At 39.7% G+C, this 25,592-nt stretch overlaps 1 protein-coding gene across 1 annotated transcript; it reads left to right on the top strand.

Moving 5' to 3' along the window:
- On the top strand, positions 1–23,971 carry ankrd13d (ankyrin repeat domain 13 family, member D). The gene is made up of 16 exons (XM_079839826.1): positions 1–822; positions 906–1,041; positions 3,449–3,573; positions 4,149–4,194; positions 4,371–4,514; positions 5,047–5,236; positions 5,324–5,390; positions 7,460–7,541; positions 7,683–7,744; positions 8,527–8,657; positions 8,750–8,907; positions 15,333–15,446; positions 15,528–15,700; positions 19,779–19,858; positions 19,967–20,191; positions 23,479–23,971. The coding sequence occupies exons 1-16, from the start codon at positions 739–741 to the stop codon at positions 23,540–23,542; spliced, it is 1,881 nt and encodes a 626-aa protein (XP_079695952.1). The 5' UTR covers positions 1–738; the 3' UTR covers positions 23,543–23,971.
- Positions 23,972–25,592: the final 1,621 nt, after the last annotated feature.

The raw sequence follows: 25,592 nt of genomic DNA, 5'->3' as shown, positions 1-25,592 counted from the left end.
ATGCTGAAGGCGCATGAGGAGGGTATCATCAGCACAGCCAAGCCCGCATCCGATGCATTTTTCACATGGACATGGGTGGAAATTAGGCCTCCGCTTGCTGTCTGCGCTGGTTTATTCACATTTTCCCGCCAGGTCCTTACAGCCCGACGGGAATATAATGGAAACAAGTCGTTTTCTCTATCAGTGGATAGTGAGAACATCATGTGTCAGCGAGCTCTACCAGCACTAGCCTGATGATGAGGATGATGGGAAGCTATCTGCTAACTCAAGGATGCTTTACTCCAAATAAACCTCCAACTCATCCATGCTCTCGGTTTTCCCTCATTTAACGGAACGCCGCTCATTTTTACCGATCAATTTGCAATCGTTTTAGCCTCGGAGAGGATATTTTATAAAGACTTGCAAATATTTTGACGTAGCTTCGCTAGCTAAGCAGCTGTTTGCTTGACTGTCTGTGGATATTTTCAGCAAACGGGGGGATTTACAACGAAATAACACACGAATCCGAGTGTAAATGAGACATCTGGAGTCCTGAGGGAATTCATTCACAGAGCAGATTAAACGACACATCTTATCAAATTAAATGAACGGTCCGTAAATAAACGTACGCTTGTTTGGATGAAAAAGTGGCCGCTGCCCAACAAACATTTTCTAAAAGCCTATTCGGCGACCAAAAAAATAAAACATAACGTAAAATAAAATATAGACAACTGAAAACTTAAATTCAACATCGCTGAAATGGCTGAAGAGGCGTTTCCTTTACATTTTCTGGTGTGGAACAATCAATATCAAGAACTGGACCGAGAGCTTCTGAAACAGCAGGTGCATGCAGTACTCTTTATTATTTTAAATCATGGGCTTTCCCCCTAAACCGGTTTGATTGTTGTTTAATGTGTGTATTTCAGCATGACATGCAGCGGCTGGATCCGCGCGGGCGCTCGCCGCTCGAGCTGTCAGTGTGTCTCGGGCACCTGGAGTCCACGCGCGTCTTACTGAGACACAACGCTGACCCCACACACAGCAGCACACAGGGATGGACAGGTACACGAACCATTACATGAGTAATTAATCTCTAATTAACAATTTTTTATAATGTATTATATCCAAACGCCTGTGTTTATGGAACACAGAAGAAGTTTGGACTTTTCCATCAATGACGGGCTTGTATTGTATTATGTTCAAAATCGTCAGGTTTGGTCAGGTTGACCACCTAACTTGATGCAGTACAATTCACCCAAACTATTTGGTATTGCATTTGATAGTCAATCTTCTTTTAAGTTTTTTTTAATGATAAGTACATTTTTAAACTTAAACTTAATTTAGGACTTTAAGTGTGATAAAATACTTGGTGTCTGCAACCTTTTTTTTTCACCACTATTGGACTGGAGATCTGCTTTAATGCTCCTGTATCCTACTTGACACTGTCTTTTTTATGTTTTATAACAAACACGTCATTGTTTGTTATGACAAGGCTGAGTTGCCACCTCTGGTTAAAGGCACAATATGTAAGATTTTTGGATTAAAATATCCAACAACTACTAGAACAATGTTATATATTTTGTTGACTTGTGTACTCAAATGCTTCCAAAAATGTTTAAATCCAGAGAAATAAGCCATTATAACCAGGATATATATAACCTCACCTATCAATGACATCATACCCGCGTTACCCTCGGTTTCCAGTTTTATTTTGTAGAAACCATGGAAACACCAAATACGCTTTAATATATTGTGTTTTATTGGACAGGTGAGCAAATGTTTGGACATTCATCGACAGAAAACACGCAACACAGTTAGTCTTATTGTTTAAATGTTGTTTTCTTGATTTATCGCTAGTACCATGTTTTACCATGCCTAATATCGATCGAGCTCACTGCAGTGTTAACAAGTGTCTCATAGTAGCTACAGAGTGAACGCACAGAGTAGCATTATAACAACTTTCAACACACTCAAATTTATGTAATATGATAAAACAGCTCTGCGTTACCCCACATACCAATGAGTGGAAGAAGCAGAAACGCTCGTCTGCGGCATAATAAAAGCTCCGCTTTTCAAGCCAACATCAAGCTGAATAAGTGACCTCTAGCAGCAAAAATGATATATTGTGGCTTTAAGCGGAAAAGTTTAATTTGGTACTGTTTTATTCAAATTCAACAGTCGTTTAAATCTTTATCTGTCTCTGTTTATCTAACACAAATATACACTATAATCTTTGCTCGAATGGCCTGTTTAATCTCAATGTTCCTTTAGGTATAATGCTTCTGTTCCTTGAAATAATCTACAACATATTTTAAAGTTGCGTATGTGTAAATTAATTTAAGGTTGTAGTTTTTTTTTTATAAAAAAGACTGTTTTATCCCCCGCTAAATTGTTGCTGTGATTTCAGATTGTATAGTGGTTGGTATTATAATATCTCAATGAGTTTTTAACCTGGTTGAATAAAGAAAAATTAAATGAAAAAACGAAATAAAATAAACAAAAATGAGAACATGTTTAAAAATTCTATTTAAGAGCTTTTAAGCATTTATATAAACTGTAAATATTATAAACAATATTGTAAATATAATTATAAATTTTTTACATTTAAATGGAAGAATTGTGGAAAAGCACTTCCTGAAGCTCAAACAGTAGAGCATGGCGTTAGCAACGTCAGGATCATGTGTTCGATTCTCTGAACTGAACATGCATGAACTGATAAAAATGGCCTTCAGTGCAGTGTAGGTTTCATCGAATAAAAGTGTCTGCAAAAAATGCATAAATATAAATACGCCTAGAGGGTAGTTGAGAAACTGACATAAAAAAATACATTAAAAATAGTTTTTATTTCGGGTCTATGCAGCTGCCTATAACAATAAAATAATGCGGGTCAAAATGACCCGCAAACGTCAATCGTTCCAAATGTCAATTCACTTCCATTACATGGGAAAGAGCTGTCATTGCATTCTATAGAATATCTTTATATTTATTCCTCAGAAATAATACAGGTCTGAAATCCCACAGAGGACAATATTAATAATGAAGTGTATAATTTTTTCTGGTTTTCCTAACACATGTGTAGGTGATATAGGCCAGTAAATGTGAATCTCACTCCCCTGAATTCAAGAGGCACTCTAGCGACTGACGTTAGAAGCTGGGGCCTTTAGCCTCCTTGTTAGAGTGCCCACCTCCCACGCCAGAGACCCAAGTTTAAATCCCGCTCGGAGCGGGTTGAGTGGGATCGGTTACATATGATGCCGCGACCCGGAGGGGAGTGAGGTTCGGGGGATGAGTGTAACGGACGTAGACCTCACTTCCCTGATCTCAAGAGACGCTCTAGCGACTGACGCCCGCCTCCCACTCCGGAGACCACTGTTCGAATCCCGCTCGGAGCGGGTCGAGTAGGACCGGTTACATGTGCATCTTTAGGGTGCAGGCCAGTGGTGATGGCAGTGTTGAATTATGTGTGCAGTTCTGCAGGAAGCAGTGAGCACTGGAGACCCTGAGCTGGTGCAGCTGGTCCTTCAGTACAGAGACTTCAGAAGAGCCACAGAGAGACTGGCTGGTATTCCTGAGCTACTGAGCAAACTCAGACAGGTGATCCACATGCACACATACACCCTGATTGAAGGTGCATTTGATGTCCGTTCACTGGGTAGACCCAGCCTTTTTAGAACCTAACCGGCCCACATTATTCTCAGTATCAACCCATAAAGTAATAACTCAAATCAACTAACAAATTAATAATTAATAACAATTATACAACTGCTATAAGTAAATCCAAACTTTATTTGCAAATCGCGGCTACAGGATTGTTTATATTGTCGCAAACTGTATTATCACCCAGCTCTATATATAAAGTTGGATATACATGTATATTATATCCAACTTTATCCACATACATACAATACAAACCATGGAAAGCAATATATACTATGTAACAAATCTCAACTGCTTGTTTGTTTGTATCGTCGCAAAGTGTATCACCCAGCTCTAATCTGCTAAATGCCATAAGGAGTTAAAATACTATAAACATTAACATCATTATGATTGTGTGTATTGCGAAATGTGCTTTATAAATAAAATGGACTTGTAAACCTATCAGGTACAGTGTTGTTTTGAATCAACATCCTCTCTCAGAAAGCATTCCAGCATGTTGTCTTTTTCCGCAGGCACGCGATTTCTATGTGGAGATGAAATGGGAATTTACTAGCTGGGGTAAGTTGAAGAACTAAAATGTTCGGAAAGACCCGCAAACTCTTCCGCCTTCACTGTAGATCACTACTGTCCCACCATTGACAGCCAAGATTGCAACTTTAACCATTTCAGCACCACAGATGTGGACAGCTCCTGTTATCAGTTGCTCTTGACAGTCAGTTGTCATTCTGTTTCAGTTCCTCTGGTGTCGAAAGTTTGTCCAAGCGATGTGTATCGCGTATGGAAAAGCGGCTCATGTTTGCGGGTGGACACCACTTTATTGGGCTTTGAGCACATGACCTGGCTTAAGGGCCGACGCAGCTACATCTTCAAAGGTGGAGGTGAGTCTTTAAAGTTTGTTTTTGGGGTTTACTAGAATAGGTTTTCATGCTTGAATGTTTTTTTACATATTTTACATTGTTGCAGCACCTCTCTTCCCAGTCTGTCAGTAACGCTCCTTCTGAAAAGTGTGCTCTGATTGGTCGGCTGGACTAGTGTGTTGTGATCAACTGCTTCAAGCATGTTTCGGAAATGTCACACACCTTGCCATAACTGATAGTTTCGACACACTACTAACGCAACTCATCCAGGCCTCGCTCCTTTATTTTGCACGTGCCTTGGGTGGGAATTATTTAAATGAGGTTTATTGTGATGTTAATGGGAGAAAACTCAAGACTACAATCGCAGCGTTGCAGAGAATTCGGAAACACTGCGCACTGATATAGAGAATAACTTTTTCATGCTCAAACAGCAACATTACACACTGAAGGAAGTTGAAAATGTAACTAAGCTTAATAGGTCCTATTCAACACACGCTCAAGCAGAGGGTGCACATGCAGAGTTCAGGGGTTTGAAGAGGCTTGTGTTTTGCAGAGAGTGGGGCATTGGTGATGGAGGTGGACCACGAGAAGCAGGTGGTGTATACAGAACCGCTGTCTCTGTCTCCACGCGACACTCCCTCGCTGCTCGCCGCAATGCTGCCCTCACAAGAAAACACGGCCCAGAGACTCACCTCTCCTATAGTGTCCACTCATCTCAACACACGAAACATTGCCTTTGAGAGGTACAGGAAAAGCATTTCCCACAGATATGAATTACTCTGAGTCTGTAAGGAATGCATACCTAATTCTCTGTTCTGCCCTGACTGTAGAAATAAGTCTGGGATTTGGGGATGGCGCTCAGAGAAGACGGAGGTGGTGAGTGGATATGAAGCAAAGGTGGGTCTAATTTCACTTTAAACACTTTAAGAGGCATTTAAATGTGCAGTAAGCGATTTCTGAGAAACACTGTTGATATTTGAAATCGACACCCAAACAAACGCAGCCCTCCCTTTATTGCTCCGCCCCTCAAATAACGGACACTAACAGCTGGCGCATCATTCAGCGTGAGTATGGATGAATCAGCTGTCATTCAACAACAACAACAGCTTATCTTGGTTCTGTGAAACTCACGTATTGAGCAGAAACAAAGCAACCATTTTCAAGCCTTCCCGCTTTGGTCTCTCCAGCGCTGGAAAGCTTTTCTAATATTAACGCCGGGTCCTAAAGCTAACCCTTCATCTTCCAATTACCGTATTGTTCAGGATATAAGACGAAATACATCTGGTAAAACGGGTTCGTCTTATGTTCAGGGTCTAGACTTTTATCAATTATACACCCGCAACACCGAGTGTGCCAAGAAATACGGTGTGTCAGAGTGTAATGTTGGACGGTTGTGAGCGCAAACAGATGCAAACAGTCAAAGAAAAGCTTACTGTCTAAGAGCCGCGGGACTGTCATGTTTGCGTGCCTCGCCGACGGGACCAAACTTCCAACGCACGTGATTTTAAAATGTAAGACTGTACCCAGATTTCACTTCTACTGTTAAAGAAATGTTGGTAGGCTACATGGTTTTCACTTTGAGATGCAGAACCTAATTGTTAATTCAGATGGGCTACAGGTTATTTTTATGGTTTCTTTTTTAAATGTGATTGGTGGTACATTTTTATCAGTATTTACCATAATTTGAATACTAAAATTAAAATATTTATGCAAGCATTTTCTTTATAAAATACTAGATCTGGCCTTTTTCCAAAAGGTACATCTTGGGACAAAAAAAAGTGTGTGTGGGGGGGGGGGGGTCGTCTTATAATCAAGGTTGTCTTATATTCGGAACAATAAGGTATATTCCTCTGACCTTTTTTTTGTAATGTCTCTCAGCCATCTGCAGTCTTTCTTCAAATTTCCCTCTTGCTCTCTCGCTCTCCTCCCCCATCAAAAGCAGATACGCCCACTACTTCTGATTGGCTACAAGTGTGTTGTGGTGCTCCATTGATTGGTCCGATCCACAAACACAATATTTTTTCAGCGCACACAGAGAACAGACATCCAACAAATACACACAAAAATGTGTTTGTTTTTAGGTGTTGATTTAAAGGGTTAGTTCACCCAAAAATGAAAATTCTGTCATTAATTACTCACCCTCATGTCGTTCGACACCCGTAAGACCTCCGTTTATATTCGGAACACAAATTAAGATATTTTTGTTGAAAGCTGATGGCTGAGAAAGGCTTCAGATAGGCCTCCATTGGCATTCAGTACATTTATAATCCCAAGACCGATAAAAAGGCACTTAAAACGTCACTACAAAGTCCATCTCACCACAGTGGCTCTACAATAATTTTACGATGCGACGACAATAGTTTTTGTGCGAAAAAAAAACCGTGTGTGCCTCCACGACGCATGCGCGAGAATATGACGTAGCACCAGCGTTCGGGAATCCATGAAATGCACACTTTAGCCCGATTTTGAGAACTACGCCGAGACCTAAAGCACGATCAATGTAGAATCCAACAGCTTAGATACGCGCGTCTTCCTCTGCTTGTAAACAAATCACTTCTGGGTCATCTGTCCGAATGCCGGATCTGCATCATATTCTCGCGCATGCGTCGTGGAGGCACACACGGAAGACAATAACAAGTTGGATAAAGGTGTTATTTTGATTTTTTTGGCGCACAAAAACTATTGTCGTCGCATCGTAAGATTATTGTAGAGTCACTGTGGTGAGATGGACTTTGTAATGACGTTTTAAGTGCCTTTTATCGGTCTTGGGATTATAAATGTACTGAATGCCAATGGAGGCCATTACGGGAATATGAACGGAGGTCTTACGGGTGTCGAACGACATGAGGGTGAGTAATTAATGACAGAATTTTCATTTTTGGGTGAACTAACCCTTTAAATGTTCAGAAATCGCTTTAACTCTGCACCAGGACTACTAATTGCTTTTTATAATTACATAATTGTAGGTTTACAGTGCTTGTAATGTGGAGTTAGTGACACGCTCTCGGACTGAACACCTTTCTGATCAGGACAAGTCTAGGAGTAAAGGTACATAAACCCATACGGACAGAAAAATGGTGCTGCCAGTCAATTTAACTAATTAATATACAGTCTGAGACAGTTTTTGAAAATGATTTTCCTTTTGTACGGTCACCTTCTACACGCTCCTGGCCTCCTCTGTGCTTTCAGGATCTAGAACTCCTCTACAGTCGTTCCTCGGTATTGCTGAGCAGCACATCTCCAGTACTGGGGTGAGTGTGGTCAGTGGTCACTTGCATATCATTTTAGTTTTTATTTACATTTTCAATATATTTACTTTTTTTTTTTTTTTTACTATAATTAAAAAAATGCTCTCAAATAAATTTCAAAGATAAATTAATAATATATTTAGGAAGTAAATTAACAAAATAATTACAATGAAAAAAAATGTAATTGTTAAATGATTATTAAATGAGTATAATCATTTAAAACAAATTAAAATAATAATAAGCATAAACTACCATTCAAACTTTTGGGGTTAGGACTTAAAAAAAAAAAAAGAAATTAATACTTTTCAGCAAGGATGCATAAACTGATTAAAAGTAAAGACATTTATAATGTTATAAAAAGTTATATTTCAAATAAATGCTGTTCTTTCATTTCTATTCACCAAAGAATTGTGGAAAAATGCATCACAAAAAATATTAAACAGCACAACTGTTTTCATCATTCATAACAATAAGAAATGTTTATTGAGCTCCACATTATCATATTAGCATGATTTCTGAAGGATCATGTGACACTGAAGTCTGGAGCAATGATGCTGAAAATTCAGTTTTGATCACAGGAATACATTACATTTTAAAATATATTACAAAAGTTATTTCATATTGTAATAATATTTCATACTATTATTGTTTTTACTGTATTTTTGATCAAATAAATGCAGCCTTGGTGAGCAGAAGAGACTACTTTCAAAGACATTTAAAAAATGTACATTGGGGACTGTATTGATATGAGACAACACGGATTCATTTGTATATTGTGTTTGTAGAGTCAGGTTTCTCAGTGCGCTAGTCCCCATAATCCAACAGCTATCACAGCAGAGGAGTACTTCGATGCAGAGTTTAACCTGAACGGCAGAGATATTGGGCGGCCCATTGAGCTTACCAGCAAAGTGCAGAGGTACTGTCTCTATGGCAACTCCATGTCTGAACAGTGTTTGTACGTGAATTAAGAATATGTTGTTTGTCTCTATACCTCTGTCTGTCTGTCAGGTTTAAAGCCACTCTGTGGTTGAGTGAAGTTCATCCTCTCTCACTGGCTGAGCAGGTGACGCCCATCATTGACCTCATGGCCATATCTAACGCCCACTTTGCCAAGCTGCGTGATTTCATCACCCTACGCCTACCACCTGGCTTTCCTGTAAAGATAGGTGAGAAGAAGAGACACATCCAGTTGATTGACTATTTTAAAATCTAAGGCCGTTTTCAAACCTGAAAGTCCGCACCAAGGTCCGAACCGAAGTTCATGTTTTGATACATTTTATACATTCGGTTAGTTTTGGTTTGGTTTCACATTGCAATTATGCGAGCGGACTAAAGAACTTTACATGACACACTTGCGTCCACCATCATCTATGTGGGCTGCATCTGGACATTGATTGGTTTGTAAACGGACGTGCGTCTGACGTCAGCGTCTTTGACAAGAACGAATGAACGGACGCATATCGTTGCCACTATTGAACAGTGCGCATTGCTTGACTGTTTTCTTTTCGTTACGTTTAAAAGTGAACATTTTAAGCTTTATATACACATATTTCTCATGTTTGTGAGACAAGTAGCCTGCTGAGTTTCGGTTTATTTGAGACGCGCTCCAGTTCATGTGCAAAGCATGATTATCCCGTGATTATTGTCTGCTATAGACTAGTTGCTTCTTATTTATTAAATCCAGGCAATTATCTGATTAAACGTTGATTCAAATTAAGATACAATTTATACAAAACAAAATTCACATTAAAGAAAGGCTTTCTAAGCAAAATCATACAACATTTCTTTCAAAATCATTTCTGACCTTCTGTCTTCTGACATATTGCGCATCTTTTCACTTTTCATAATCAATGTAGCCTAGATGAAATTTAAAAATAACATTATAATATTTAAACATAAACAGGAACTTCCTGTAAATTGTCTGAAAGTACAAACCATACAGAAAATGCTTTCACTAGAAACGAACCAAACCTTTGTTCAGTGTGATCCAGACTGAGACTACCTCTTTTCGTCTGACCTAATTTCATCTGTTTGGTCCGGACCGTGGTACGGGGGAGGTTTCACACCTGTAATTTTGATTTGGACCAAACTGAAAAGTCAGAAAATCCGGACCAAACAAGGTAGGTGTGAAAGCGCCCTTAAATTCAACATGATTTCTTAATATATGTTCTTTGTCTTATTGTTATTAACTTTTCTTATTTAAAATATTTTCTCAAAGAATATCCTGTTTTACTCAGAAATACACCAAAAATTGTTGCCAATGCAAATTTAAAGTGCCCCTATTATGCTTTTTCAGATATTGTATTTCATGTAGTGTGTTAAAGCTGTTTGTGAATGTAAAAGGTTAAAAGGTCTGCAAAGATTCAAAGATCAAAGTGCAGATAAATGGAGTTATTGTCTCCTAAAAGTAAGAACCGATTCTGAACTGCCTGAAACATGTCGCCAGTAATTCCAGTATTACTTCCTTTTCTAATTATTTATTTGTATAATGCCAGGCTATGGTCTTCATTGGCTGCCCGTGTACAACGTCTGCTTTGACCCTCGAACACTGTAGTTGTAGCCGAGCTCTGGAAGAGTTTGGTTCGTGTTGTTGTCATGTCGAGAAGGACATTGTTTTCAGCACTGTCAAAGCAAATACACTTTGCATGCAATTCCAAAGAATGAGGACTGGCGCTGGTATTGATACGGTAAAACCGACATCATTGTTACTGTTCACTGTGTATCAAATGCTGAGGATGCCTCGGGAGCTGAAATTCAGATATGCATATGGACATTTAGTTTCCAAAGCGCGGCATAAGTGTTTGACCAATCACAACAGACTGGGCCAATTGACAATCAGAGCAGAGTAGACCAATCATAACAGACTGGGTCATCTGACCAATCAGAGTAGAGTAGGCCAATCATAACAGACTGGGTCATCTGACCAATCAGAGTAGAGTAGACCAATCATAGCAGACTGGGCCATCTGGCCAATCAGTATAGAGTAGACCAATCAAAACACACTGGGCCATCTGGCCAATCAGTGTGGAGTAGACCAATCCCAACAGACTGGGCCATCTGGACAATCAATGTAGAGTAGACCAATCATAACAGACTGGGCCATCTGGCCAATCAGTGTAGAGTAGACCAATCATCACAGACTGGCCCATCTGACCAATCAGTGTAGAGTAGACCAATCATAACAGACTGGGCCATCTGGCCAATCAGTGTAGAGTAGACCAATCCCAACAGACTGGGCCATCTGGACAATCAATGTAGAGTAGACCAATCATAACAGACTGGGCCATCTGGCCAATCAGTGTAGAGTAGACCAATCATCACAGACTGGCCCATCTGACCAATCAGTGTAGAGTAGACCAATCATAACAGACTGGGCCATCTGGCCAATCAGTGTAGAGTAGACCAATCATAACAGACTGGGCCATCTGGCCAATCAGTGTAGAGTAGACCAATCATAACAGACTGGCCCATCTGACCAATCAGTGTAGAGTAGACCAATCATAACAGACTGGCCCATCTGACCAATCAGTGTAGAGTAGACCAATCATTACAGACTGGGCCATCTGGACAATCAGTGTAGAGTAGACCAATCATAACAGACTGGGCCATCTGGCCAATCAGTGTAGAGTAGACCAATTATAACAGTCTGGGTCATCTGACCAATCAGTGTAAAGTAGACCAATCCCAACAGACTGGGTCATCTGACCAATCAGTGTAGAGTAGACCAATCATTACAGACTGGGCCATCTGGACAATCAGTGTAGAGTAGACCAATCATAACAGACTAGGTCATCTGACCAATCAGTGTAGAGTAGACCAATCATAACAGACTAGGTCATCTGACCAATCAGTGTAGAGTAGACCAATCATAACAGACTGGGCCATCTGGCCAATCTGTGTAGAGTAGACCAATCCACACAGACTGGGCCATCTGGTCAATCAGTGTAGAGTAGACCAATCACAACAGACGGGCCCATCTGACCAATTAGAGTAGAGTAGACCAATCACAACAGACTGGGCCATCTGGCCAATCAGTGTAGAGTAGACCAATCATAACAGACTGGGCCATCTGACCAATCACAACAGACTGGGCCATCTGACCAATCAGTGTAGAGTAGACCAATCATAACAGACTGTCCCATCTGACCAATCAGAGCAGAGTAGACCAATCACAACAGACTGGGCCATCTGGCCAATCAGTGTAGAGTAGACCAATCATAACAGACTGTCCCATCTGACCAATCAGAGTAGAGTAGACCAATCATAACAGACTGGGCCATCTGACCAATCAGTGTAGAGTAGACCAATCCCAACAGACTGGGTCATCTGACCAATCAGTGTAGAGTAGACCAATCATAACAGACTGGCCCATCTGACCAATCAGTGTAGAGTAGACCAATCACAACAGACTGGCCCATCTGGCCAATCCGTGTAGAGTAGACCAATCACAACAGACTGGGCCATCTGACCAATCAGTATAGAGTAGACCAATCACAACAGACTGGGCCATCTGACCAATCAGTGCAGAGTAGACCAATCCCAACAGACTGGTTCATCTGACCAATCAGTGTAGAGTAGACCAATCATAACAGACTGGCCCATCTGACCAATCAGTGTAGAGTAGACCAATCATAACAGACTGGGCCATCTGACCAATCAGTGTAGAGTAGACCAATCACAACAGACTGGCCCATCTGACCAATTAGAGTTGAGTAGACCAATCATAACAGACTGGGCCATCTGACCAATTAGAGTAGAGTAGACCAATCATAACAGACTGGGTTATCTGGCCAATCAGTGTAGAGGAGACCAATCCCAACAGACTGGTTCATCTGACCAATCAGTGTAGAGTAGACCAATCATAACAGACTGGCCCATCTGACCAATCAGTGTAGAGTAGACCAATCATAACAGACTGGGCCATCTGACCAATCAGTGTAGAGTAGACCAATCACAACAGACTGGGTCATCTGACCAATCAGTGTAGAGTAGACCAATCATAACAGACTGGGTTATCTGGCCAATCAGTGTAGAGTAGACCAATCCCAACAGACTGGGTCATCTGACCAATCAGTGTAGAGTAGACCAATCATAACAGACTGGCCCATCTGACCAATTAGAGTAGAGTAGACCAATCATAACAGACTGGGCCATCTGACCAATCAGTGTAGAGTAGACCAATCATAACAGACTGGGTTATCTGGCCAATCAGTGTAGAGTAGACCAATCCCAACAGACTGGGTCATCTGACCAATCAGTGTAGAGTAGACCAATCATAACAGACTGGCCCATCTGACCAATCAGTGTAGAGTAGACCAATCACAACAGACTGGGTCATCTGGCCAATCAGTGTAGAGTAGACCAATCCCAACAGACTGGGTCATCTGACCAATCAGAGCAGAGTAGACCAATCCCAACAGACTGGGCCATCTGGCCAATCAGTGTAGAGTAGACCAATCATAACAGACTGGGCCATCTGACCAATCAGAGCAGAGTAGACTAAACACATGGACTGGCCCATCTGACCAATCAGTGTAGAGTAGACCAATCTCAACAGACTGGGCCATCTGACCAATCAGTTTAGAGTAGACCAATCACAACAGACTGGCCCATCTGGCCAATCAGTGTAGAGTAGACCAATCACAACAGACTGGGCCATCTGACCAATCAGTGTAGAGTAGACCAATCATAACAGACTGGGCCATCTGACCAATTAGAGTAGAGTAGACCAATCATAACAGACTGGGTCATCTGACCAATCAGTGTAGAGTAGACCAATCACAACAGACTGGGCCATCTGACCAATCAGTGTAGAGTAGACCAATCATAACAGACTGGGTCATCTGACCAATCAGTGTAGAGTAGACCAATCATAACAGACTGGGCCATCTGACCAATTAGAGTAGAGTAGACCAATCATAACAGACTGGCCCATATGACCAATCAGAGCAGAGTAGACTAAACACATGGACTGGCCCATCTGACCAATCAGAGCAGAGTAGACTAAACTCATGGACTGGCCCATCTGGCCAATCAGAGCTGAGTAGACCAATCATAACAGACTGGGCCATCTGGCCAATAAGAGCTGAGTAGACCAATCATAACAGACTGGGCCATCTGGCCAATCAGAGCAGAGTAGACTAAACACATGGACTGGCCCATCTGACCAATCAGAGCAGAGTAGACTAAACACATGGACTGGCCCATCTGGCCAATCAGAGCTGAGTAGACCAATCATAACAGACTGGGCCATCTGGCCAATAAGAGCTGAGTAGACCAATCATAACAGACTGGGCCATCTGGCCAATCAGAGCAGAGTAGACTAAACACATGGACTGGCCCATCTGACCAATCAGAGCAGAGTAGAGCAATCATAACAGACTGGGCCATCTGACCAATCAGAGCAGAGTAGACTAAACACATGGACTGGCCCATCTGGCCAATCAGAGCAGAGTAGAGCAATCATAACAGACTGGGCCATCTGACCAATCAGAGCAGAGTAGACTAAACACATGGACTGGCCCATCTGGCCAATCAGAGCTGAGTAGACCAATCATAACAGACTGGGCCATCTGACCAATCAGAGCAAAGTAGACTAAACACATGGACTGGCCCATCTGGCCAATAAGAGCTGAGTAGACCAATCATAACAGACTGGGCCATCTGGCCAATCAGAGCAGAGTAGACTAAACACATGGACTGGCCCATCTGGCCAATCAGAGCAGAGTAGACTAAACACATGGACTGGCCCATCCGGCCAATAAGAGCTGAGTAGACCAATCACAACAGACTGGGCCATCTGGCCAATCACAGCAGAGTAGACTAAACACATGGACTGGGTCATCTGACCAATCAGAGCAGAGTAGACTAAACACATGGACTGGCCCATCCGGCCAATAAGAGCTGAGTAGAGCAATCATAACAGACTGGGTCATCTGACCAATCAGAGCAGAGTAGACTAAACACATGGACTGGCCCGTCTGGCCAATCAGAGCTGAGTAGACCAATCACAACAGACTGGGTCATCTGACCAATCAGAGCAGAGTAGACTAAACACATGGACTGGCCCGTCTGGCCAATCAGAGCTGAGTAGACCAATCATAACAGACTGGGCCATCTGACCAATCAGAGCAGAGTAGACTAAACACATGGACTGGCCCGTCTGGCCAATCAGAGCTGAGTAGACCAATCATAACAGACTGGCCCATCTGACCAATCAGAGCAGAGTAGACTAAACACATGGACTGGCCCATCTGACCAATCAGAGCAGAGTAGACTAAACACATGGACTGGCCCATCTGACCAATCAGAGCAGAGTAGACTAAACACATGGACTGGCCCATCTGGCCAATCAGAGCAGAGTAGACCAATCACAACAGACTGAAAGACGGGCTTCAGAGAGACTGAATCCTTTACCAAAATATTTCAGAGAGCTGATGCTACACTGTATATTATGAGAAAATATAAGTGCTTTTTAACCTTGGATGCATGTAAACCTGTTGTAGTAGACCTCCAAAACTAAATTAGGAGGACCTGTAAAATAGCATAACAGGGCACTTTAAATTGACTTATATCATGTTCTTACTCGTAGAAATTCCTCTCTTCCACGTGTTGAACGCTCGAGTGACATTCAGCAATCTTTGTGGCTGTGATGAGCCGGTCAGTTCTGTTACTGTCCTATCTCCAGAGGGAGCCACAGAGGCTGGTATGCATCTCCTCTGTTCAGGTCCAAAGTTCCTCAGGCTGTAACTGTGCTGGCTATTCACCCTCACCTCTCTGCTTTCAGGTCAGACACCTCCTCCTCTGCAGTGTGAAATAGACCCGTCTGTGTTTGAGCCTCCTCCAGATTACACCACACTTGGACCAGGCCGCAGTGAACCGATGAGAGACGAGGATGATAATTTACTCCAGTTCGCCATACAGCAGAGCCTGCTGGACGCGGGAACAGAGAGCGACCAGGTATTGGCATCTATCAGATGGTATGTCCATGGACAGGCTCTCAGATTGCACTTTCTCAATTTGGCAAGCTCTATTCTGATTGGCTGGCTGGACTCAACTTCTCAGAGTCGGTGCATATTTCAGTCTGCCTGGAAACAAGATTGTTGTTGAAGAATCTATGATTTGAGAGAGAACGTATCACTGGATTTGATCATTTTTTACACTTGCATTAATTCTTTCAAATATGTATAACAGAAGAAAGATATTTAGAGTTTATATTCAGGTAATAATCAGTACATGTTATTTTTTGGCGAAAATTTGGCGGATTCAGGTTCATTTCTGTAAAGCTGCTCATGAACTGATACTGCAATTATTACATTTATTGTGATATCTATGGCAAATTACATAATCCAGACTAGTGTTAATTTCGTCAGACGAGACGAGACTAAATATGTTCGTTAACAACCTTTTTTTCCGTGAAGAAGACGAGACGATGACGAGACTGCACCAATGTCCAAAAACACTGACTAAGACTAAATTAACATGCATTATTGTTGACGAAAAAGGACGAGACTAAAATGTTTTGCATAAAATAAAAACTAAGATAAAATCTCTCTTCATTTTCGTCTACAATTGTCTCTACTTTTTCATCATGAGATGAATATTCAGCTGTTCAAAATATTCCGAAAGAGTTCCCGCTGTTGCTCGAGTAGGTTACAGGTCTCTCATACTCCTCCTGTCATCTCGCGGCCGCGCGCGTGTGGTCACGTGGTTCCCAGAGCGCTCAACACTTCTAGCGCTGTGTCAGTGTATGTGAATGGCTTAAGCCGCGCAAGTTACACAACAGCTTCACTATACAGGTGTTTGCAGCAATTTTTGGTAAACCGTACAGCATAGTGTGCGTCAGCCACATTTACAGTATCATTTTATTAGGGAGAGTGGTAGAGATGCAACATTGTTAACATTAATATTAATGTTTTTCTTGTATTTAACCCTCAGGTATTCCTTACTAATTAAGTCACACTTATACTCATTGGTGGTCAAATGTGACCATACACCTTAACTATTTTAAAATAAATAGCCTATATTTTAATTCAATAATATTTATTGAATATTTTGAGGAGATCTTTTGGTACTAAATACTATTTGTGCAATACTTATGGTCCATTAATGACCACTTAAAATATTTTTCTTCTAATATTTTTATTATTTATATTACAATTAGTGTGTTAATTAAGGTTAAAATAGAGAATTCCACTGCAAAGAGGCAAATTAGAGCCATTTTGTGGCTGGAAAAATACAAAAATGTCACTTGTAATGCCATTACCCACTGGGTGCCTGTATGGCTCTTTAATAATACACATGTAGTCTAGTTGCTCAAAAAAGTATTGCAGATCATAACTGCTTACTTATTTGTGAAATTTTGAAATGTTAATAATAGTGAATAGTAAAGAATGCAAGCAAATATAATATAACCCCAAAAAAGTGTAAAAAACGTATTGTTCCTTATATGTACAGTAGGCTATATACAAATGAATTCATACTGAATCAAGATCGAAATCAATATTTGTGCCCATCGTCTCATGAGCTAATGCTGATTTTAGGCATCTATGCTGTAAATCAACCAGTTATATATATTTTATGTAACTTATTTTGCCACAAAATATATTGAGTTTTCCTTTGACTAAAGCTAGACTAAAATGACTAGACTTTTGGTCGACTAAAACTTGACTAAGATACCTTGTGTTGTCTTTTGACTAAAACTAGACTAAAATGACAAGACTTTTAGTCGACTAAAACTTGACTAACAAAAAAAGATATGTGAATGACTAAATATGACTAAAACTAACAAGGACATTTGGCACAAGACTAAGACTAAGACTAAATTAAAAATAGGTGACAAAATTAACACTAATCCAGACATAAGATTTGTTCCCAAACTTAGTGATCTAAACAGGATTGTAAGGCATTGTAGTCTTCGGACACAAAGCCTTCACCAAACAGCTATATGCAATTTTATGATAAAATATTTTATGGCCCAAATCTTATTTTATTATTTAATTTTATAATTGTTTTTATTTATTTATTTTATTTTATTTTTTCAATTTTTATTTAATTAATTTATTATTTAATTCGATTTTAGCATTGTTTTTGTTGTTGTTGCAAAGCACATTTACTACACATTTTTCATTCAAGATATGTTTTAATGTGTTTTTTGTTGCAGCATAGTACATTATTCATTCTAGAGAAAATTTAGTATTTGTTTTTTTAATGTAAGTGTCCCTATAACATTGGAATTATCTAGCTTTTTTTCTTTTACTTTCATGCAAAAACTAAACATTCCATGATTAGTAACTATAGATATTTTGACAGTAGCTTTTTTTTTTTTTTAACCAAAATAAGCTGTTACCATTTACCAGCCACCATAACAAATCATATAATTAACTCCTGAATCAATTATTTAACCACCATCTAAAAAAATGTTGTGCTGTAACCAAGAATGCAACCACAGATACAACCTATTAAGGACATAGGTAATCAAATGTTATTCATTTTGAACACAGATCTACTTTTAAATTTGTCAGTGTGCTGAGATCTACCCTGGCTGATTTCATATTAGCGTACTAGCATAGTATTCTTGCTATTCCTGCCATATAGTTATATGAAATAATATGAGAAGTGTGTTAATATGCGATTTCGAATTCAGCCCCTAATTTCGTCGTGGTCAATAACTTTCAGTTTTAAGTCACTTATAAGTCATTAGTTTAGTTTATTTTCTTTACAGGGGATGCACATTAATAAACATGAATGTATATGTGCCAGAATAAAAAAAAATAAAAAGTCAACCTAAAAACAAGAACAGAGCATCAAAAATAACTCACACAAAAGAAAAAAACGAGAGAGAGAGAGAGAGAGAGAGAGAGAGAGAGAGAAAAAATAGGAACAAAAATATCAAGTAAAAGCACAGGTACATGATCCCACGTGAAAAATTTATAAATTATTAGTAATGATGAACTAATCATTTACAAAAGATGACTATATTTTTTATAACTTATTAATCAGTGGTATGTTAACAATTTACAAATATGCTGTAAGTTATCTTTAAAAAATTGTAAATCTTGAAATAAACCAAAATAGTGGATGTTTGATGAGTTATTAGTTGATACACTATTTATCATCTATAAATCATTGAAGTATGTCAAAATTGTTTTAGTATCATCTCAATAAACAATGGTTAATCTTGAACAAATGATGAACAAACCATTAGTAAATGATCATAAAATGTTAGCATATTACTTATTAATCATTTATGAATGTATAGTCATGTTTTGTAAATGCATTGCATTGCAAAAATAATAACAAATATTTAACCAATGAAAAGCATTAAAAGAGTTTGTGTTAAATCTCGTTACTCCATTGGACTGTCAAACAAATCCTCACAGCTCATGGCTCCGCCTCTCCTCACACAGCGCAACACAGAGCTGAACGTAATCAGTGATCTTGTTAGGGTAAAATAACTGTTTATTAAAATAAGTACAGCGTTTTCTTTACTCAAGAAATACTATGTCTATATGTTATATATTTGAGGTCTGAGATATGGGAACGGTGAAGAGAGAGAAACGGCAAACCAGAGTGCAATTTACTCTCACGATCGACTGGTTGAGCACCCTTGATTTAGAGATTCAGGGAATTAACATTAAAATACTTAACAATGTTTGCCTTTATTAATTTAATTTAATGTTAAAAACCACTCATGTGCACAACGGACATGTTTGTAATTAATGCTGTAAAAACATGTTGTTAATGCAACAGGAACAGATCTAAAGTAGATGCTGAAATCAACACTCAACTGAAGCAATAATAGTCAGGTCAAGTCACCTTTATTTATACAGATAGTTTCAAAGCAGCTTTACAGTGATGACAGGAAAATTATGCATTTCGGCTGTTGTTCAGCTGAAGTCAGTGGTTAATTAGTATTGACTAATTAATCATGATTAGTCAATACTAAACAATTAGCAGACATTAGCTTTCCATTATTCCCTCCACTGCTTTCCACCCACTCCCTCATTTCTCTTTGTTTTCCTGTGTGTTTCTCTAGGTGACCATATGGGAGGCTCTCACTAACACTCGTCCAGTTTCTCAGCCTCCGCTTTATGAGGAGGACTCTCAGCTTGAGAGGTGCGTGTGTGTGTGTGTGTGTGTGTGTGTGTATGAATCAACAACAGTGTATGAGGATGTGGATATCAGTTGTTCGGCTGCTTTGAAATGCGACTCTGTCTCTGATAGGGCGATTCAGGAATCTCTGTCTTTGTCTCTGGCTGGAGGGGAGAGTGGAGAGTCGGATCCTGGCCTGCCGTTATCCCCATCTGATCCCGCCCTCAACTCTCCTCCGTGTTACAGCTCACTGGCCGAGCCTCGGGCGCCGGGAGCGTTTGCTGTGGCCTCCAGTTTTGATGAACAGCTACGCATGGCAATGGAGCTTTCATGCAGAGAACAAGAGGAGTTAGATAGGTACGAATGACGAAGGAGCAGAAATGACATAAGCTCCGTTCCCAAAGCTATTGAGGGTTTCAAGGCATCATAGACTCCGGACACAAAGTTATTTCATTCATTTCAATTAGTTATATATACAGCACAAAAACACAACAAAAGTTGATCACTGTGCTGTACACAGAAAAGAATAAAATAAAAAGTAAATAAAAAATGAAATGCATCAATTTGAGTTCAAAGAAACCAAAAGTTATAATGAATGAAATGCAAGGATAAAAAGATAAGACTAACTACGGATGCAGTACGGATGATGCAGACCTCACAGATAAAGGAAGGCTATTCCATATCCTAGGACCGGCCACTGAAAACGCACGGTCACCTCGCAACTTCAATCTTGATCTTGGATATGACAGTGTAATACTGTCTGAGGATCGCAGGCATCTTACTGACTTATTCACGTTTAAAAGATCTGACTAATAGGAAGGTGCCAGACCAACTCTATAATGCACTGGCGACCAGTGTTGTGCAAGTTACTTCCAAACTCTAATACATTATAGATTACTTATTACTGTTATTTAAAAGTAATTCTTTACATTACAATATTACTGTCTCAGAATTGTAATGCGTTACATTACTCATGTATTACTTTTGAGTTACTTTCACCAACATAACTACAGAAGTAGAACTTAACATTCTAAAATGACAAAATGTAGGGCTACCACAGAGCATTTTACATCCATAAGAAAGCTATCCAGGCTACTAACAATATAGCATATAATTGGCAAAGGGAAGGCTCAAGACAATGCAAGAAAGGATGACAGAGTGAATCACAAATGATCCAAGTCTGTTAAAAGTAGGGTAGAGGACGGTAAAGTGATTATCTGGGAATAGCTTGGGTCTATTGATATTAGACACAACAGAACTGTATGTAAACTCTAATTCCATGACAAGATGCACATTTGTTCTTTTCGTATTGTTGTCATTATTTTATTTCACAACGCAAAAACGTCATTGCAAGTGTAAAAAGTGCAAGAGTTGTTTTTTTTTAAATAGCTTGAGCTATTTCGCGACGTCGATAGTTTTTTTCGTTTTTAGACGAAGGCTGCATTTGCATTTGACTATTACGTTCTTCTTGTCCTTATCTCTGACAAACTCGAAGTAATGCGCATACGTCCATCTCACGAATGTACAGTCTTCTTCTGCCCCATTAAGCCTTGTTTATTTCGTTTTGCTCCGCAGTGCGAGCCTCCGCTGGCGCTGACTGCGCACGCGCCTCGTCTGTTTGGGGAGGTATACTCGACGCGCTCGCCGTTGTGCTATTCTTTGAAACGATAGAACTTGCCAGCGCGAGCACAGAGGCCGAAAACATGCCTCGCGGCACTCCTGTAAAACCCGCCCTAAACACGCCTTCACTGGACCTTGTCACACAATACAAAAGTACACCAGCAGGAGGGAGATGAGGTGTATGAAATAAATCGCTATACAAATATGTCAGAAGCTGTCATTTACTCTTTATTTACAAACTTGGACGTTAAACTTGGACGTCTATCGTGAATAGACGGTCACGATGGTTTCACACCTTCGGCACAACCCTACTGTACATTACGATGAACTTGAATGCACATGAAATGAAAGGCATTTAGGAGATAATCCACACTCATTTTTCCCCGGCCTTAATTTAAGACCGGCCTTTATTTGTTCGTGCTGGCCACGCCCCCGGCCACTATCAGAGGCCCGGCGTTTAATTGACTACAGGCTTTTATTTGAGGAAATACGGTAATATGACAACATTTACTAAAAAAATTTAATGTTTTGTTTTGTTGCGCTATATACAACATGAAAAGAATATTTACTACACATTTTTCATCCAAGAGAGAATTTCATTTTGTTCTGTTGCGTTATAAATATAAATATATATATATATATATATATATATATAAATAATGACAAGAACATTTACTACACATATTTCATCCAAGAGAACATTTGTTGCTGTTTTTTTGTTGCATTATATATAATATGACAACATTTACTGTTTTGTTCTGTTTTTGTTTTGTTGTGTTCTATATATGACAAGAACATCTACTACACATTTTTCATCCAAGAGAAAATAGTTTTGTTCTTTTTGTTTTGTTTTATCTCTTGTTTTTTTGTGTGTATTTTTTTTGGTATTGTTACGCTAGAGAAAAGAGAAAGTTGTTTTGTTCTGTTTTTTTGCTTTGTAAGCTATATACAGCATGACAAGAACATTTGCTACACATTAACCCCTTTACTTCTTCCCTTTTTCACTTGCAGCATTATATACAATATATCAGTCTCTAAAAATCTACATTAGTCACAAAAACATGAACACCTTTTGTTGTTTTGTTCTTCACAAACTAAAAAAACCTAAAAGTTTTTACTTTGTGTTTTCGAATTTGTTTTTCCGCTTAAAGGTGACAATGTTGTTAAAAGGATCCCTGTTCACATGGATCCCCGAAAACGACTAAAAATGCTGTTTTATTCATGCCAGGCCAGTAGTTGGCGATGTCACTTTGTAAAGAAATTCTGCTTATAGACTGAACACGTAATGCGCATGATGTCACTATTTTCACAAATTCGTGTTTTTGTAATTTACACAGATATGATAACGGTATTGTTTTCAAAAACCTTTGAAACAGTTTTTTTCTAAAGTAGTGTTTTCAGGCCCCCAAAAAGCCGCTGTTGTGTAAAAGGCCGGCCTAGACCGGCATAGTTTTTCTGTTTTTAGTTTAAAGCAGTGTCGTGTAAACGGCCCCCTTAAAGGTGCAGTGTGTAGTATTTATGAGGATCTATTGACAGAAATGCAATATAATATACATAACGATGTTTTCAGTGGTGTATAAAGACCTTTCATAATGAACCGTTATGTTTTTATTACCTTGGAATGAGTCATTTCTATCTCCATACACCGCGGGTCCCCTTACAGTGAAGCCGCCATTTTGCGCCACCATGTTTCTACAGTGGCCCTAAATGGACAAACTTCTCTACAGAGCGCTAGCTACTCTCTGCTGTCTCAGACGATGACATCTTTGTCCTGTGTCGGCCACCGTAGCTTCTCTGTGTGCTCCGAAAGGGAGGGGTGAGCGGTGGACGGTTGCAATTCACAACCTCACCATTAGATGCCACTAAAATTTACACACTGCACCTTTAATGTGAGCGATTTTCCACATACCACATCATCTCATGAGTTCAATAGAGAATAAACTTAACTATTCCAATTAATATAAAAGATGTGGAACAGTTATTTGTGCATCAGCCAATAACATTCCTCTTTTTGTTCCCTAAAGGACGAGGAGGGAAGAGGAAGAAGAGCTGGAGAGGATAATACAGCTGTCTCTCACAGAGAAGTAACTGTAGCGATGCTTGATGTGGGTTTAAAGGTGTAATTTATTGGTTGTGTTTTTTTCTGCAATTTTAAATTATTCTTCTTATAGATTCATCACTCTTTATTTATTTTCCAAAATAATAAAGATGGGATAGCCAGAGGAATTGGAGAGAGTGTGTGTGCCGAGACTGAAACAATTCATAAGAGATGATAAAACGTGGCATGAAAATGTGAATGATATCCTCTCAGTTCCACTGTCTTTTGAGTGATAAAAGGTCAACTTCAACTTCATTGTATAATGATACGGATGAAAATGTGAATATAAATTATGAATATTGATGACTATGATAAAGGTAAAGTACTGAAAATACTATTGCATACAATAATGAGTTTATGTATGGTGGATGATAACATGAAAGAATAAGTATTAAATGTTGACAAACACTTTCACAACAATGATCTCTGTTATGCCGTTTTTGTGTGCATGGGGAAACGGCCATCTAAGATGTAGGCAGCAGACAAAGAAACTGACTGAAACACTTAAATATATTGGTATCAATGATGTAATGATGTTGGGGTAGCCTTAGGCTTCAGAAAAGCTGCTGTCCACACAGATCTGCATCTGCACAGTGTGTGTGATTTTAGGTGCTGCAGAGTTCCAGTGTTTCTATTATTAATCTTACACTGCTGTCATTTTGTTATGTAAGGCAACTGAATCATCCATTACATCTGCGGGTAGTTCAGAAAAATATCTATCTATCTATCTATCTATCTATCTATCTATCTATCTATCTATCTATCTATCTATCTATCTATCTATCTATCTATCTATCTATCTATCTATCTATCTATCTATCTATCTATCTATCTATCTATCTATCTATCTATCTATCTATCTATCTATCTATCTATCTATCTATCGTTCGTATTATATAGATAATATATTACCAAAGTATTGGGACACTCCTCCAAATCACTGAATTCAGGTGTTTCAATCACTTCCATGGTCAAATGTATATAAAATCAAGCACTAGGCATGCAGACGCTTCTACAAACGTTTGTGAAAGAATGAGTCGCTCTCAGGAGCTCAGAGAATTCAAGTGTGGTACCGTGATCGGTTGCCGCCTGTGCAATAAGTCCATTCGTGAAATTTCCTCACTACTAAATATTCCACGGTCAACTCTTTGTGGTATTATAATAAAGTGGAAGCAATTGAGAACAACAGTAACTCAGCCTCGAAGTGGTAGGCCACGTAAAATCACAGAGCGGGGTCAACGCATGCTGAGGTGCACAGTGGGCAGAAGTTGCGAAATTTCTGCAGAGTCAATATCTACAGACCTCCAAACTTTGTGTGGCCTTCAGATTAGCTCAAGAACAGTGCGTAGAGAGCTTCATGGAATGGGTTTCCATGGCTGAGCAGCTGCATCATAGCCTTACATCACCAAGTGCAATGCAAAGCGTTGGATGCAGTGGGGTAAAGCACGCCGCCACTGGACTCTAGAGCAGTGGAGACGTGTTCTCTGGAGTGACCAATCACGCTTCTCTGTCTGGCAATCCGATGGATGAATCTGGGTTTGGTGGTTGCCAGGAGAACGGTACATTGTGCCACGTGTAAAGTTTGGTGGAGGGGGATTATGGTGTGGGGGTTGTTTTTCAGGGGTTGGGCTTGGCCCCTTAGTTCCAGTGAAAGGAACACTGTGCTCTTAATACAATTTCATGCTCCCAACTTTGTGGGAACAGTTTGAGGATGACCCCTTCCTGTTCCAACATGACTGCACACCAGTGCACAAAGCGACGGTCCATAAAGACATGGATGAGCGAGTTTGGTGTGGAGGAGCTTGACTGGCCTGCACAGAGTCCTGACCTCAACCCGATAGAACACCTTTGGGATTTATTAGAGCGGAGACTGTGAGCCAGGCCTTCTCGTCCAACATCAGTGCCTGACCTCACAAATGGTCAAATATTCCCAGAAACACACTCCTAAACCTTTTGGAAAGCCTTCCCAGAAGAGTTGAAGCTGTTATAACTACAAAGGGTGGGCCAACTCCAAATTAAACCCTACAGACTAAGAATGGA

The sequence above is a fragment of the Gobio gobio genome, assembly GCF_949357685.1.
Source record: "Gobio gobio genome assembly, chromosome: 16".
Lineage (NCBI taxonomy): Eukaryota > Metazoa > Chordata > Actinopteri > Cypriniformes > Gobionidae > Gobio > Gobio gobio.
Note: the sequence above shows the minus strand (reverse complement) of the source record. Positions and strands in the feature narration are given on the sequence as shown.